The sequence below is a fragment of the Morone saxatilis genome, unplaced genomic scaffold (genome assembly GCF_004916995.1).
Source record: "Morone saxatilis isolate NCDOM2014 unplaced genomic scaffold, NCSU_SB_2.0 Contig11, whole genome shotgun sequence".
Lineage (NCBI taxonomy): Eukaryota > Metazoa > Chordata > Actinopteri > Moronidae > Morone > Morone saxatilis.
The window spans coordinates 8,323,999-8,339,001 of NW_023339663.1; the positions used below are offsets into that span (position 1 = coordinate 8,323,999).

General features: G+C 37.5%; 1 protein-coding gene across 2 annotated transcripts; it reads left to right on the forward strand.

The window, feature by feature from the left end:
• Positions 1 to 1,185: 1,185 nt before the first annotated feature.
• On the forward strand, positions 1,186 to 8,167 carry gatm (glycine amidinotransferase (L-arginine:glycine amidinotransferase)). Of its 2 annotated transcripts, none has more exons than XM_035651912.1 (9): positions 1,186 to 1,321; positions 4,261 to 4,479; positions 4,624 to 4,819; positions 5,385 to 5,575; positions 5,836 to 5,973; positions 6,202 to 6,366; positions 6,474 to 6,537; positions 6,633 to 6,749; positions 6,886 to 8,167. In XM_035651912.1, exons 2-9 carry the CDS (start codon positions 4,369 to 4,371, stop codon positions 6,996 to 6,998), a joined length of 1,095 nt encoding a protein of 364 aa, XP_035507805.1. In that variant the 5' UTR covers positions 1,186 to 1,321; positions 4,261 to 4,368; the 3' UTR covers positions 6,999 to 8,167. The 2 variants fall into 2 exon arrangements, with proteins under 2 accessions (XP_035507805.1, XP_035507804.1); XM_035651911.1 differs by lacking the exon at positions 1,186 to 1,321 and adding an exon at positions 3,189 to 3,341.
• Positions 8,168 to 15,003: the final 6,836 nt, after the last annotated feature.

Sequence of the window (15,003 nt, forward strand, 5' to 3'; positions counted from 1 at the left end):
TATATACATACATACCATACATATATACATACACACATACATACATACATACATACATACATACACACACATACATACATACATACACACACTTGAGATCAGTCAACACTGTTTGTTCAAGATCTGAGCTCTCAAACTACAGACATGTCCAGACTTTTGCTCACAGAATCAATTAGGAGTTCACTTTAAGTGGCAAACAAATTCTTAGTGTACACAAGAGTCGGCCCAAACTTCTGTCTGATTTGTTGTGATCAGTATTTCTAAAGTCCTGTGTAAGGCCCTGTCTGCAGCTGTCTGGGATCAGTTGGTGCAGTAGGTGGAGCCGCAAATGCTAGACATTCAGAGTTTGACTATTTAACAGGTCATAAACTGTTTATGTAAAACAAGGGAGTCCACACAGACAATTAAAATGTTTAAAGCAAAACTACATTTAATTGTCCAATATTCACACTGAACAAAGTATACAAGATATATATGTACATCAATGTTGTCAGTAGTGTAGTGAGTGTGTCCGTATGTGTGTGTGGTTATGGATAAAGTGTTGTGTATGGAGAAAGTTAAAGGATTAATCAAGCCAAAGACAGCAACAAACCCAGGACCTGCTGGTTGGAAGGAGAGAGAGATAACTAACTGATCAACCCCCTTTAAAGCCTTGTAATCAGGGGGAAATCAGGTGTAGCTCATCTTATAGCCACACCCCTGCCACTCTATCTCATGAAAGGAAACAAAGGAAAAATTACACAGAACCACCAGAGTGGGAGGGTGTTTTTACAGACATAATTAGCCCTTTGAAAAGAAAAATAATGCCTGCAAAACACACTGCCCCCAAATAACCAACGCAAAGGCCTCTCCACCTGTGGATCTTCCTGCGTACCTCTGGATGAGAACGGCGGTGCTTTGCTTGAGTTACTGCGCAAGCTAGAAACAACTGTACCTCAGGTTCAGAAGCTGTTATTTCCCCATCTGACACTAAAGGAAACGGCTCAGGAACCTCAGTGACCACATTAGGTAGATGAATCTGAGTGACCACATTAGGTAGAGGAACCTGAGTGACCACATTAGTAGGAGGAACTTGGGTGAATAAACTAGCTTCAGGAATGTCTGCCCAAACTCTATTTCCCGCCAAGTCATTTCCAAGAACTATATCCATCCTATTCACAGGGAATGCTGGGCAACTGCCACCTCCCCAGTGACCAACCCACAGACTAGGTTTATTTTATGCAGTGGTACAGGGATAAGAGTCATACCCATACCCAGCATCGAAACGAAATCTCCAGTGTCTGAATCTGAGGAGAAAGGAAGAATCGACTCGCAAACAAAGGTATGTTCCGCCCGGGTCTCTCAAAATTTTAACTGCCAATTTGTTGTTTCCAGACATGGACACATGACCATCTGAAATAAATGCTGAATAGTCCCAGTGGACAAACAGTGGACAAACACACACAGGCTCAAACACACACACACACACAATATGGCAAATGTTTAGATGTTTAATCATCAGTTTGTCAGTGTTTTATTATTATTGGTGACACCAGGATTGTAAAATGTACAATATCCCAGAAGAATGTCTCTGAATGTTCTGAGGCTGATTTAAATTCCTGCAGATGGCACTCTTCTTTTCTTTGATTGATATGATTTTATCTCTTCAAAGGCAGAGGCATTACATCCTAAAGTTTGTTTTTAATTCGTAATAATAATACATACATAATAAGACTCGTTGAAATGTAAGCACATGATCACTATATATTTGTCCATTGTTCCTAATAACCTTACACTGCCTGCCGCACACATAAATCAGTTTTTTTGATTTTTATAGTAAACAACTCTGTAATATGAAACTTGTGCTAAAGAGAAGGGGAATCCAACATTTTAGTTTTTACGGCCTACTATTTGACTTTTAATGTTTGGGAACATGCACTATTACAGAACAATATCAGCTGACAAGAAAAGGGCTTTGAAGCAGTGGTTCAACATTTTGGGAAATATACTTATTTGCTTTCTTGCAGATAGTTGAGACACTTGAGAACACTCTCAATAGGCTACAGCCAGCAGCAGCTCAACTAAGCTACCAGCATCTCTTAAGTCCACTAAATTATCTTTTTAGCCCGCGACAACCAGTTGCAGTTTTATGGAGGATCGTGTGTCGGATGATTTCTTGACTGGAGCAGTAACTTCCTGAATATCGTCGTCAGTGTAGGTTTGTCAGGCAGCTAGCAGAAACTCGACTGCACTGTGTGTACTGTGTATATCTGCTGTTTATCTACAGGCTTCTTTGCATGTTTTTTCTACCCCCTAGTGACCCTGAATTGATTAATGCAGCTTTAATGATTAAAATTATTAGTTGTTTTCACACAATTCTCCTTGTTACCATTACTAGTAAATGATGCTACTGGGAATTGAAGGCATCATCGGGGCATATCCTTTGAACTCTTGGGCAAAAGCCAGTTTTTTTTTTTAGAGGGCTAGGTAATATCAGCAGTCACTGAGGTCTCTGGGTTGTGAAACTCTTGTGAGCACACCACAGTGAAGCATGTGGTGGTTTTTCACATTGTGCTGGTTTTACATGTGCTTTGCACTCTAGAGTGTGTTATAATAATGTTCCTTAATAAAATAATATTGTTATTGTTATTACGTTACACTGCACTACACACACAGATAAGCTACAGTAAAGTCTAGAAATGTCAGTTATTTAGCGGCTTTATTACATTTGCTTATTTTTAATACATTTCATGTTTTTTTTGTGATCAACACAGAAAGTTGGCTAATAAGAGAGGATTGTAAACATTACTTACTCTGTAGACTTAATCTTGATTTTAAATTCCTGATATTAGGCTAAATAAAATCACTAAAATACTCAGTTTAAAGTGTTTTCAACCTTTTTATGCAGTAGCAATGTGTAGACATGTGTAGGCTTAGTTTTCAGATTATATACTGTTACTTTTTTTTAAGACAGATCCTACTGAAGGAGAACAAAAAATTGTCTGCACAGTGAAAAAATAATTCAATAATTCTTAAGACATTTTCAGACGTTCTCCTTGGGAACTTATAATGCTACTGGACCAGTTGATAAGAATTTGCTGGCGTAAGGGATTGCGTTTCTGGAATGCTTTTTCGCAAGTCACGTCGCCCCACGACATGAAGGCAACCAATGGTCTCCGAGGCACGTAGACCCAGTGCTATAAAGCTGAGTCGTCTTCATTTATGAGCAAACTGCGAGGTGGATCCTGAGCTGCCGTTTGATTTCACTGACACACTCACTATTACATTGGACAATGCTGCGAGTCAGGTGTCTGAGAGGAGGTAGCAGGGGGGCCGAGGCTGCCCATCTGATCGGAGCCATGGTTGGTATTATGGTGGTTTCATGTCTTTTCTTTTTTCCAAAAATGTTTTAGAAAAAGTTTTTTTTTTTTGTTAAAAGAGAAAGCACATGTGAGTCAACGCGAATAAAGAAAATATGTTCGACATTTTCTTCACCAGACTACATCTGAGCTGCTTCTTTCACTTAAATTCATCAGTTTGATTGATTGATTCATTCATTGTTTCAGCAATGCATTTTTTAGTTAAAATACAAAAACCTTGAAAATCAAATACAATCTAATCGACTTTTGGACTGAAAACACTGACTATGCCAAACAGACCTGAGTCAGAGGATTCATTTGTTTTTAATTGCTGAAAAGAGCTTTTTTTCCCCCCCCCTTTGGTTCCTGAGTGACAGTGGACAGCTGTTTGGCATAGATGCGCTCCCAAACTCAGTAACACTTGAGCTGCTCCTGAGCCAGCAGAGACCACACTATCTGTGGAGATAACGCTTCTTAATAACACGTGTACTTCGGCACCAAACAAACTGAAGGCATTTTCTCATCGATATCTTCGATCTTATGTATTCTTTAATCAGCCAACAGCGTTTTATTGTATTTGTAGAAGGCTTTTTTGATTGCGAGCTGCCAGCAAAGTCATGTATTTGACTAACACTTCTAATTTCACTTAATTTCTGGCTCTATAGTAAAAAATAATAATAAACAAGCATACAGCAATGGTAATTACACTCAGCTACTTTTGTTTACAACTGATTGTATTAATATGTATACACTGCATTTTTCTGAAAAAGGTTTATTAAATCTAAAGAATTGGCATATTTTCATACAAAAGCCTTTTCTGTAAGTATCTGTAATGTCACTTCCACTGCACAAAACTGAAGGACATTTTTGTGCTGCAGAATATGTAATTGTATATGGTTTTTCTTTGTTTTCCCCTGCTCAGCTTGGCCGGGCGGTGACTGGATGGGTGCAGAGGGCCTCCCAGAGCACATCAAGTGCAGCTGCTGCACAGCCGCAGCGTGCAGTTGACGAGGAACATGTTACTGAGCCCATGCAGGAGGAATGTCCTGTCTGCAGCTACAATGAATGGGACCCTCTGGAGGAGGTGATCGTGGGCCGTGCTGAAAACGCCCATGTGCCTCCCTTCAGTGTGGAAGTTAAAGTAAGCTATAATGTCAAGATGACATCTGTGCAGAACGTAACGTGCATATGTGGGCCACTGTGTATCCAAACTCTAATATGACACCTAAATTGAATTGTGAAAGAGTGAGATTAACTCCATGTTGTCATATCAACCTCTCAACAGGCTAACACATATGATAAGTATTGGCCCTTCTACAGTAAGTATGGGGGCCAGTCTTTTCCTGAGGACCACTTGAAGAAAGCTGTTGCCGAGATTGAAGAAATGTGCAATATTCTGCGTCAGGAGGGCGTCGTTGTGAGGAGGCCAGAACCCCTCGACTGGTCCATGGAATACAAAACTCCAGACTTCACATCATCAGGTAAAAAAATAGACAAGGCAGAGATATATAACTCAAAGCCAGTAAGACACAAGCCACACATGGTGTACTTACACACATACAAGTACTGTAGTTACTTGTACTTAACTTGAGTATTTCCATTTTATGCTACTGCTACTGCTACTCTACTGCATTGATTTCACTACTATAGTTACATACAGATTCATCTTCTGCACACAAAACATTTCCATTTATGAAATGTGATTAATTTCATTGATTAGTATGCAGAAGTATATATAGCTGTTACAATTAGCTCATTCTCCCCTCAACCAGCTACAACATTAAAGTATTGTTTACTTGTTATTGATTAATAATATTGGCCCAGTCATGATATAAGATATTAAAGCAAATTAATTTTTCTTATAATACTTCTACTTGTAACTGAATATTGTGTAATGCTACTTTTACTTAAGTGAATGATCCGACTGCTTCTTCCACCGCTGGTCTCACATTTATCTGTGTATGTTAACACGTATGTTAGCACATCATGTTGTATTTCATAAAATATTCTATGTAAGCTAACTGTGTGTTGTTGAATCTGTTGTAGGCATGTACGCTGCCATGCCCAGAGACATCCTTATGGTTGTGGGAAATGAGATTATTGAGGCTCCCATGGCCTGGAGGGCTCGTTTCTTTGAGTACCGAGCCTACAGACCTTTAATCAAGGAGTACTTCAGAAAAGGTGCTAAATGGACCACTGCTCCTAAACCCACTATGGCCAATGATCTGTACGATCAGGTGAGTCTTCATCTTGTAAGATTAATTTAAGATGCCATATGACAGCACCTGTTGAATGTTTGTGGGCTGTGTAGAACTTGTGTTTTTTGAAGGGTTGGGAGTGCACAAAGTTAAACCTGCATTTAAACGCATTCTTTAGGTCCTTCATATCACCTCTGAACTCTTTGCCCCGGGCTATTTATTGCACTGTACGTGGCAAGAGACTGTAAACTACTGCTTAATTGCTACAGTGTAAATCATTATTGCCTGCTGTCATTCAGAACTACCCCATGCGCACTGTGGAGGACAGACACAAGCTGGCCGCCCAGGGGAAGTTTGTGACCACAGAGCACGAGCCCTGCTTTGATGCTGCTGATTTCATCCGAGCTGGGAGGGATCTGTTTGTTCAGAGGAGTCAGGTATGAAGGCTTTTAAAATTATCAGCAAGTCTGCTGTGCGATAGGGTGACAAGATGAAGCAACATTTTGCCAATGTTAAACAGTAGATAACACATAGAGGTCTCTGTCACCGATTTACTATTTATTCACTCAAATCTAATACAGGTCCACAAAAGAATGCTGTACTTGAATCTGAATATACAATATTGGTAACGCCCTCAAACCACCTCTCTTATTGTTTTTTTGCAGGTTACAAATTACATGGGAATTGAGTGGATGCGTCGTCATCTGGCCCCAGACTACAAGGTCCACATAATCTCATTCAAGGACCCTAACCCCATGCACATTGATGCCACTTTTAACATAATTGGGCCAGGACTGGTGCTGTCAAACCCTGATCGTCCATGTAACCAGGTACTGTAAGACAGGAAAGGCTACTTTTCATTTTTCATAGTGTCCTGTGCTGCCCTCTTGTGGACTGATACTTAGTTTGATACATAACTCTTTGTCATTTATCTCAGGTCGACATGTTCAAGAAGGCCGGCTGGACAATTGTGAAACCTCCAACACCTCTGATCCCTGATGGTGGGTACTTTAAACTAAAATGTATCTTCTCTTACTCAAGCAAAACATTAGAATTTTTTGGTGGAAAAAATGACACTCTCTCCATTTCTATGAAGACCACCCACTGTGGATGTCCTCCAAATGGCTGTCCATGAATGTCCTGATGCTGGATGAAAAGCGTGTTATGGTTGACGCCAATGAAAGCACCATTCACAAAATGTTTGAAAGTCTTGGTGAGTTATTCCAGTTAATTTTGGCATTATTTTACATTCTTTAAGATTAATTTCCACAGTTCTTTTGATCTTACAGTTCATCGATAATAAGGCCTCTGTGTTGTGTAATGATACGTAAATGTGTTTTTTGTTCCAGGTATCAAGACCATAAAGGTGAGCATTCGCCATGCCAATTCCTTGGGTGGTGGCTTCCACTGCTGGACAACCGATGTCCGCCGCCGTGGTACCCTGCAGTCCTATTTCCACTAGCCTTGCCAGAAATAGGCAGTTTTTATTGAGCTTTGAAGATGAAAGCCTCAATCCTAAATCTTAATACCACTTTAATTGTTATTGTCAGTGAATCACGTACGTACACACAGACTAATTAAGGGTGGAGCTTTGTGATACAAAAATCTACTGGTGGCAAATTTCTATCTCAAAAACTATACACTGAAATTTGGGTGTTTGGGTGCTGCAGTTCAAAGTCAAATCTCTGAGCATTTTACTCTCCTAACCTGGATGAAACAAACTGATAATGGGGCAATCTTATCATGACGGTTGGCACCAAACTCCTTTTCTGGATTGGGTCTTAATGTCCTAAATGAACATGTATGAATTGTTTTGATTTGACATTGCTGTGCATCAGAGTGCCTTTGCAAACAGCTTTGTTCAGATATATATGTATATGCTCAATAGCAACAAATGAACATCACTTTACTTCAATTAGTAATCTCAATATTAACTGCATTTCTGGCCTGGCTATTGTGAAGCTGAATTGTTTATGACTTCTACATCTAAAAGTCGTAACTTCGAGGACAAGGTACAATTTGGTATGTAAAACAAGGGCACAGGAGGAGGAAAAAAAAGCCTCCTCATTAAAAAGTCAGAAACCGTAATTCTATTTCCAAAGTATTTTTATATTTAAAGAAATGTATAAAAGTTTTTATGTAGGTCATTAAACAATATTAATTTCTTGCTGGTATATTATTTTGTAAAGATTTTAATTAATTGAGAAGACAAAGGTTTATAAATATTTTTCATACTCTTCATTGGATTTCCCGACAAATAGATGTTTTTATATATTTACTTAAAAAGTATGCGGTCCATATCAGATATTGTATACCTTTTGCCTCTGCTGTTTTCTCCTATTGCAAATCTGGGCCAGTTACATGCTACTAGTTGTTCTCACTGCTTGGCTGCTTTTGTGTGGAAAGCAAAAAATGCCTAAAGAATGAAAGGTGTTTTGTTGTGAAGATTTATGTTTTATAATTCTTTTGCTGCCTTAACAGTTGGATATAAGATGTTTACCTCTTCAAGTCTATCTTGATATTGCTTTTGAAACAATGAACTCAAAGGACGTTATGGCTCAACAGAGGAATGCAAGTGATGTTTTGTATTAAGCAACATTTTTAAATGTAATTAAAAAGAGTTGTGTGTCATTATTGTGGTCGTGTATTTGTTTTTGATTGTATTGTTTGTTATATTTACTATGTTTGTGTTTGTTTATTGACCATTACCGTGTGGAGAAATATTACAGCATTACATAACCAAACTCTTAATCCATATCACCAGTGGTGTAAGAAGTACTGAGAGCTTTTAATTAAGTTAAAAATATAAGCTAATAATACTTATAACAATTAAAAATCCTGCAATCAAAAGTAAAGTTATGTAAACACACTGGAGTATTATCAAAATGTACTTCTTACTTGTGTACTTATATAGGCTCCAGTTAAGTAGTTGAAACTTTTAATCTGAAAAGTAACTATAGCTACCAAATACTTGAGTATTCCCATCTGAAATGTCAAGTAGAAGTACATCAAAATTGTACTGAAGTACAGTAGAGGAGTGAATATACGTCCACCATTGAATATCACATATTTATTTGAATAAAGTAGGCTATCATGGGTCACACTAACCTGTGAACCTGGGATCTGTTCACCTGGTTGATAAATGGCATCACAGTTTGCACTGAGCATGACACCACATTACTTAACACCTTTATGTCTGTAAACATTAACCAGGCTGATGACAGTGGGAGGAGTGTTGCATCATATATTATGTAAACCTATTGCAAATGCAAACAAAAATGGTGACTTTATTGTAAAGATTAAACTGCTATATTAATTAATTTATTTAGTTTAAATTAATCTGAGTAACTATTGCCTTATGGATATCTGAAAGAAGTAAAATCTTTGTGATACAGTACAAAAACATCTATTTAAATACGGCATAACTAAATAATTTATTCGCCTCCATCTTGTGGGGATAAAAAGTCAGTCAGGTGAAATGTGTAATGAACAAGGAGATGTTTAGTGACCAGTAAAAGTGGTGCTGTTACACCATTGACAGTTTTGTGTCTCTCATAAATAACCTCACAAGACAAATAATAATAAAGTTAACATTGACTGTATTTCTTTTAATTTCATTCTCTGGCACAGTCATTTATTGTGACTTATGCAGCTTATAGCAGATTGTTATTATATAGCATAGTGTAGCTACTTTATGAGAACTACATTTGAGTGTCTCAGTATGTTAGTGTGTTTGAAGTCTGCAAGACAATAGAGTATACAATAAAACAATAAATAATGTTCTGATCTATCGTCTGATACCAGTTAAATAAGAAATGCTAAAAAGGTTAAATAGTGACAGAAAAAAGGTTACTCAGTCCGCACACTGTTTAAATAAACTGTGAGAGAAGTAGTGCAACAACCTTTTGACGTCTGTTATCTGCTGCCATCTAGTGGTAAGAATTACACATTGTACTCTGAAGTTCATTCGACCAAAACTAAAAACAAAGTTTCCAGATGACACAAAACAATGTTTCTTTGTAATAAAATTGTAGGTTATAACTGTGAATTCAGCTGTATGCAATGGAGTTGTCTCTTAGTCCAGAAGCCCTTCCTCTCCATAACAAGTGGTGGACTTAAGTAAAAGTACCACTTTGTTACATATAAAAGTCTTGCATTGAAAATGTTTCTTAAACCTATTACAATGAGTCTTAAACTGGCTATGAAACAGTCTCAATTCAATACTGATGCCTCTATATGACCAACATAAGCAAACGAGACCAGCAGCGAGAAGACTGGCCAATTCTGTCTTAATAACTGCAACTAATGATTATTTCCATAATGGATTAATCTGTTGATTATTTTCTCTATTGATCAATTGATTGATATCTCAAAAATCTCCAAATAATTAATAGAAAAACATCCCATTTCATATATCTCTTTGTATGTGTTCTATGCAAAAATATTAATTTGAAAAGTAAGCAGGAAGTAAAGCTGTCAGATAAATGTAGTGCAGTATTTCCCTCTAAAATGTAGTGTCGTAGAAGTATAAAGTGGCATGAAAATAAAAGACTTAAGTCAAGTACAAGTACCTTAAATTTTGACATTCCTCCACTATTCATATCCCGTTGATGATTAAATCTAAAAACCTTCTTCACACTCTCTCTTGAATTTGATTCCATTTTTATTATTAGTCGTTATTTGATTTCTTTTCTCAGCATTGAATTTACACAATCTTTTTATTGTCTGGCATAAATATGCTGTAGCACTCCATGCTCGTCACACTAGATGAGAGCATCACTTTAAACTACAGCCATATACTCTCTCCTCTGAAGTGTGACCAAAGGTGAACAAGACCTTTAAAGACATTCAAGTAAACAGTTTTGTACATTTTAAGCGACAGAGTCTGAATTCACAATTTCCTCAATCTAATTAACCTTTTTCTGACCCCAGTGTGACAGCATATGACTTCAATGGGGCCAAAAGAGTTTGCCACCAGTAGACACATCCTGACTATGTGTGACTCTCTGACATTCGGCACAAGCACGCTGCCTTTAACTGCTTCACCTTTGTCACAATGTGGTTTGGATCAGGCACTAGAGGGTGAATACTATCAGGCTACAGCTGTGGCCTGTGGCTGCCTCCTGCACAGATAAATAACATTCAGAATCACACTCCAGACTGAAGGTGACCATGTGTCAGGACAGGTTCACTTGAAGCCAAGTCGCTTCTCTTCACAGCTGTTCAGTCGTACATCATTTTTCCCCCTGTTTCTATGCAGTCTTCTGCAGATGGATTGCTTGTTTGTACAGCTGCCTAATTGCACAATACTGCAGCTGCCTCAACAACTGTCCTCAAACAGGAAAATTGATTGGGAGCTGGTAATGATTGGACTTCGATGTCTGCAGGAAAACATCAGTCATCTTCTCGGATTCTCTGGACTAAGATGACTTTATAGTTTGAATTAGGTCCAGAACAGTCAGCAAGACAGGATCCACATGTTCAAATCTCTGTGTATGTGAATGTGCAGACATTTTTTTTGTCCATATAGGGGCCAATGTGGTAGTAATATAAGATATAAAAGACAAACTTCATTGATCCCATGCAGGGAAATTGAAGTGTTTCAGTATGAAAAGTGTAACAGATGCTTGATAAACTACTTTTAAAAAGTACTTTAAACATTATATACAGCTACTGAATAAAGGGGGTCATGAACTAAATAAATATAACAGTAACTTTAATGGTCATAAATGAAGTGGGGAGACAAAAAAGTTTACATATAAAGTTAAACACAACAATTTTGTCTTTTGTTTGTCTTGTGTCAGCAGATAATAGGTTCAGCAGCTCAACCCAGTTATTGCACTTGTAGCAGTACTTCTCTTATAATGCAAGACGGCAGTTCAGAGGTGTTCTGTAGGGGTTACAGGTTATTATTGGGGAAGGGGAAAAAACTAGCATTCCACTAATCCAAATCCACTATAGAACCTTGTACATTTGTCCAGTAGTGGCTTGCACAACGTTTTCATGAGGTTTAGCAAGTCCTTTCATCCAATGTACTAACTATAAATTCTGATGGACTGGGTAAACTTCTTAAATTTCTGCTGTAATCAACCAGAAGGTGGCTGGATGTTCTTATTGCACCTTTTCACTTGGCTGCAAGTTCTGTATTTACTCTAGCAATGACAGCTGATACCATATGTTTCAGTCAGCATTGGATATAGCCACTTCTAAATACCTTCTGATGCGCATCATTCAGTAGAGTTCTGCAAGCCTTTTTTAAGGTCAAAGACATTACATAGTTGTCCAGTTTTCCTGAGGGGATGGAGTAAAGAATAAGGAATAAGGAATACTTCACTCAAAATGAATGATCATGCAGTTGTCTCGCCCATCTGGGGTGTAAGTATTGATTGCAAAATTGGCACCTCTTCTGTGGGTAATGTTGATTTCATAATGATCTTTACTCATTAGTATTACTTAACAGACGTTAAGTAATACACTTTTTTCGGTAAAAAAAAGAGTAGTCTTAAATGTCACTGTTTATAACACAGGGATTTATCCTTTGCTGGATGGGGCGCTTAAAAAAAAGCAGGGCAAAAATCAAGAGTATATCCAGTTCTTCAGACACCACTCTCGAAAAAATCATACAATTGTAGTCTTGTATGTAGATGTCTACATAGATCTTCTCCTTAACCGCTCCAGTAATTTGGTATTGAAGTTCCATAAAGCTGGGGGACTTGTGGGAGACAGATTTAAAAAGAATGGTCAAAATAAAAGCATCAGAGGATAAGATATCCTGACTTTTAGTCTCTAGTGTTGGTTGAGCTCCAAGAACACTGGCTCTTACATTTACCATTATGCAACCCATAATAGTTAGACCCTTTCTGCCTGATATCTTTCAAACCACATGTCCTCAGTTTGTAACACAGACTTTCTGTTATGAATTTATAGACTCCAAGCCTCAAAGACTTGCCTCAAGGACTTGACAAAGCAGATACTGAACAGCTGTTTTCACAGGCTGGAGAGTACGAACTGTGACGAGTAAAGTGACCTTTATGTGTAAAATTGGTGGAGTGCCTCTTTTATGTGTTGATTTACATCCAAGTATATGTTTATTGTAACAGAGAATGTCCCGCATTTTCCAAAAAGAAAACAGTACAGTTAGACAAATTCTCACTACAGGTCCTTGGCTTCCCAGTCTAAATATAGGCTCAAGATAACCTATAAAATGAGCCAAAACAGTGTCTTACCACTATCACTAGTATACAGTAGATAACTCACTGTAATTATATAAGCATGTTATTCAATGGATGGGAAATTTTGCTCTTTGTAGATCCCACTTATGTAAAAACGTTGTTTGTTCCTCCATTTTTCATCAAAATAATAGAATTATTTGGATAATAATAGATTTGCGGTCGTTCAGTCAGTCTGTAGTATTCCTTTTATTCCCAGCTTTAATCATTTTTTTGGTTTCTATCACAGGAAACTGGATTAATATATGCTTGAGTTCATTAAAACTATTTGACTACTAATAACAACATTCATTCACCAATGTGTCATTGACCCAGAGGAGAAAGGATCCTGAGTTCATCCACTTCAGTGAGGTTTCAGGCTTCAATTTAATGCTTTGAAAGAAGTGCCCTTTAACTTGTCTACTGTAACCTGAATAACAGTTTTGCACTGGATCATGGCCAAGAACCACGTGTTGAACAAAGATACTGCGAGTTCAACCTGTGCAGACAATACATAATACAGCAACATGGCTGCAGTGTGGTAAGAAAAACAGTTTAGGGGTTCTGTGTTGTGTCTGGATGTACTGTGAGACATAATCATTGAACTGTTTAGAAAGCTCAGCTGTTCAATGGACACCAGTGACATGAAAATGGAATAACTGTCAATCGCTGCTTTGCCCAGTTTACACCATTGTCTGCTGTAATATCCAGGCTGTTCTGTAGCAATTTAAAATGTTTAATATTCGACAAAACATTCCTACATTTGTAAAGTGTATGTCAGTATGTTCTCATCAGGAAAACATGGAGCAATAGAAACAAATTGTGTTTAACATTTGCATTAAATTGAACATAATTCATTAATTTACTGACTTCAGAAGAAATTATTACTTTTCAATTTAAATATTATTTTTTAGAATATTTTGTAGTAGTTGACTAGAGAGCAACAGAAAACAAAGTAGTAGTAGGCCAACAGAAATATCTAATGTAGATAGTTAGTACTATACTCCTAAAGATATATAATGCCTTATATTTGAATTCAGCCTCTAAAATATTTATATGAAAATTCACTCCTTTGGTGCCCCCTAGTGGACATTTCAGAAAATACACTGTAATAGACTGCGCTTGGACAGCTGTCCTTGCAAGAAGTGATGAAGAGCACACTTTTGATTAAAATCAGTTGCAAATAACCAAAATGGCCGAACAAACAAACAGTGTTTACTGTTAAAATAGTGAAAGTGTGCTGCTGCTGAGTGTAGCTCTGATTATAGGAGTAGATATGATGCTTTACTGTTGATATATCAGGAAGTATGTGAGAAGAATTCAGTGTTATCTTTGATGAGATAAAAATGTCCACTTCATCAGACTAAAGATTTCTGCTCTAACCACCATCACAATTTCCTGTAAGATCTAAAACAGAATTTCTTTTTCTTAAAAAAAATATATATATTATCTGCTTATACAATAAACTGCATGCTCATATTTTCTCTGGATATGTTATAGTGGATCTTTTGTCATAATAATTGTTACTTCAGGAAAGGCTGCACACTGGTTTTCTTACTGCATTTTACCAAGACACTGTATCTACTGTAAGCCCACCTGGTGTTCGCTCACTAAAATGAGCGCCTAAGCAGAAGACAAACTTGAATGCTAGAAGAAACACTATCACAGTGGTGCACACCAACTGTTTGATGCACTACTGCTATATGTTTCTTGTGCAGGTCCTTTCAAGATTTTCCTTCCAGGGCTTCTTGAGTTCCTGTTACAGTCACAGACGGAGAGGATGCGGTAGCAAAAGAGGAAGGTGAACTAGGACACAAGGATTAACTAGGGCTGAACTCCTTTCTGTGAATGGTAATGATACACTTAAGCTTTTTACACTATGACTGAATACTTCCTCAGCTGCCTGAAACATACTATATACGCCAGGAGTACACCTTTTTTTAATTTGTAAACTGCAAATTCATTCACCTCTATTGTGTTAAGGAGTGAGAGAACTATCTGCATGGCAAAATATAACTAGGGTCAAGTGGGGTCTTCAGTCTGCTAATATGTAACTGTTGCCAGGACATGCTGTGGAAACAGTTTCTGTTGCATCCACCAATGTCTCTACTGCCTGCCAAAGTGGTGATGAAAACGTTTTATGTCAGAACATATAAATATAATGTCTCAATAACTAAATTCATTTGATTGGGGTCTGTTGGAGAATACATTTATAAACCCCATTAACTGTGATTCTTCCCATAACTTTAATCAGAATTA

Coding starts and splice junctions, on each gene's coding strand:
- gatm (XM_035651911.1), top strand. CDS start 3,273: ATGCTGCGAGTCAGGTGTCTGAGAGGAGGTAGCAGGGGGGCCGAGGCT. Junction 4,480..4,623: donor CCTTCAGTGTGGAAGTTAAA/GTAAGCTATAAT, acceptor ACCTCTCAACAG/GCTAACACATATGATAAGTA. Junction 5,576..5,835: donor CCAATGATCTGTACGATCAG/GTGAGTCTTCAT, acceptor GCTGTCATTCAG/AACTACCCCATGCGCACTGT.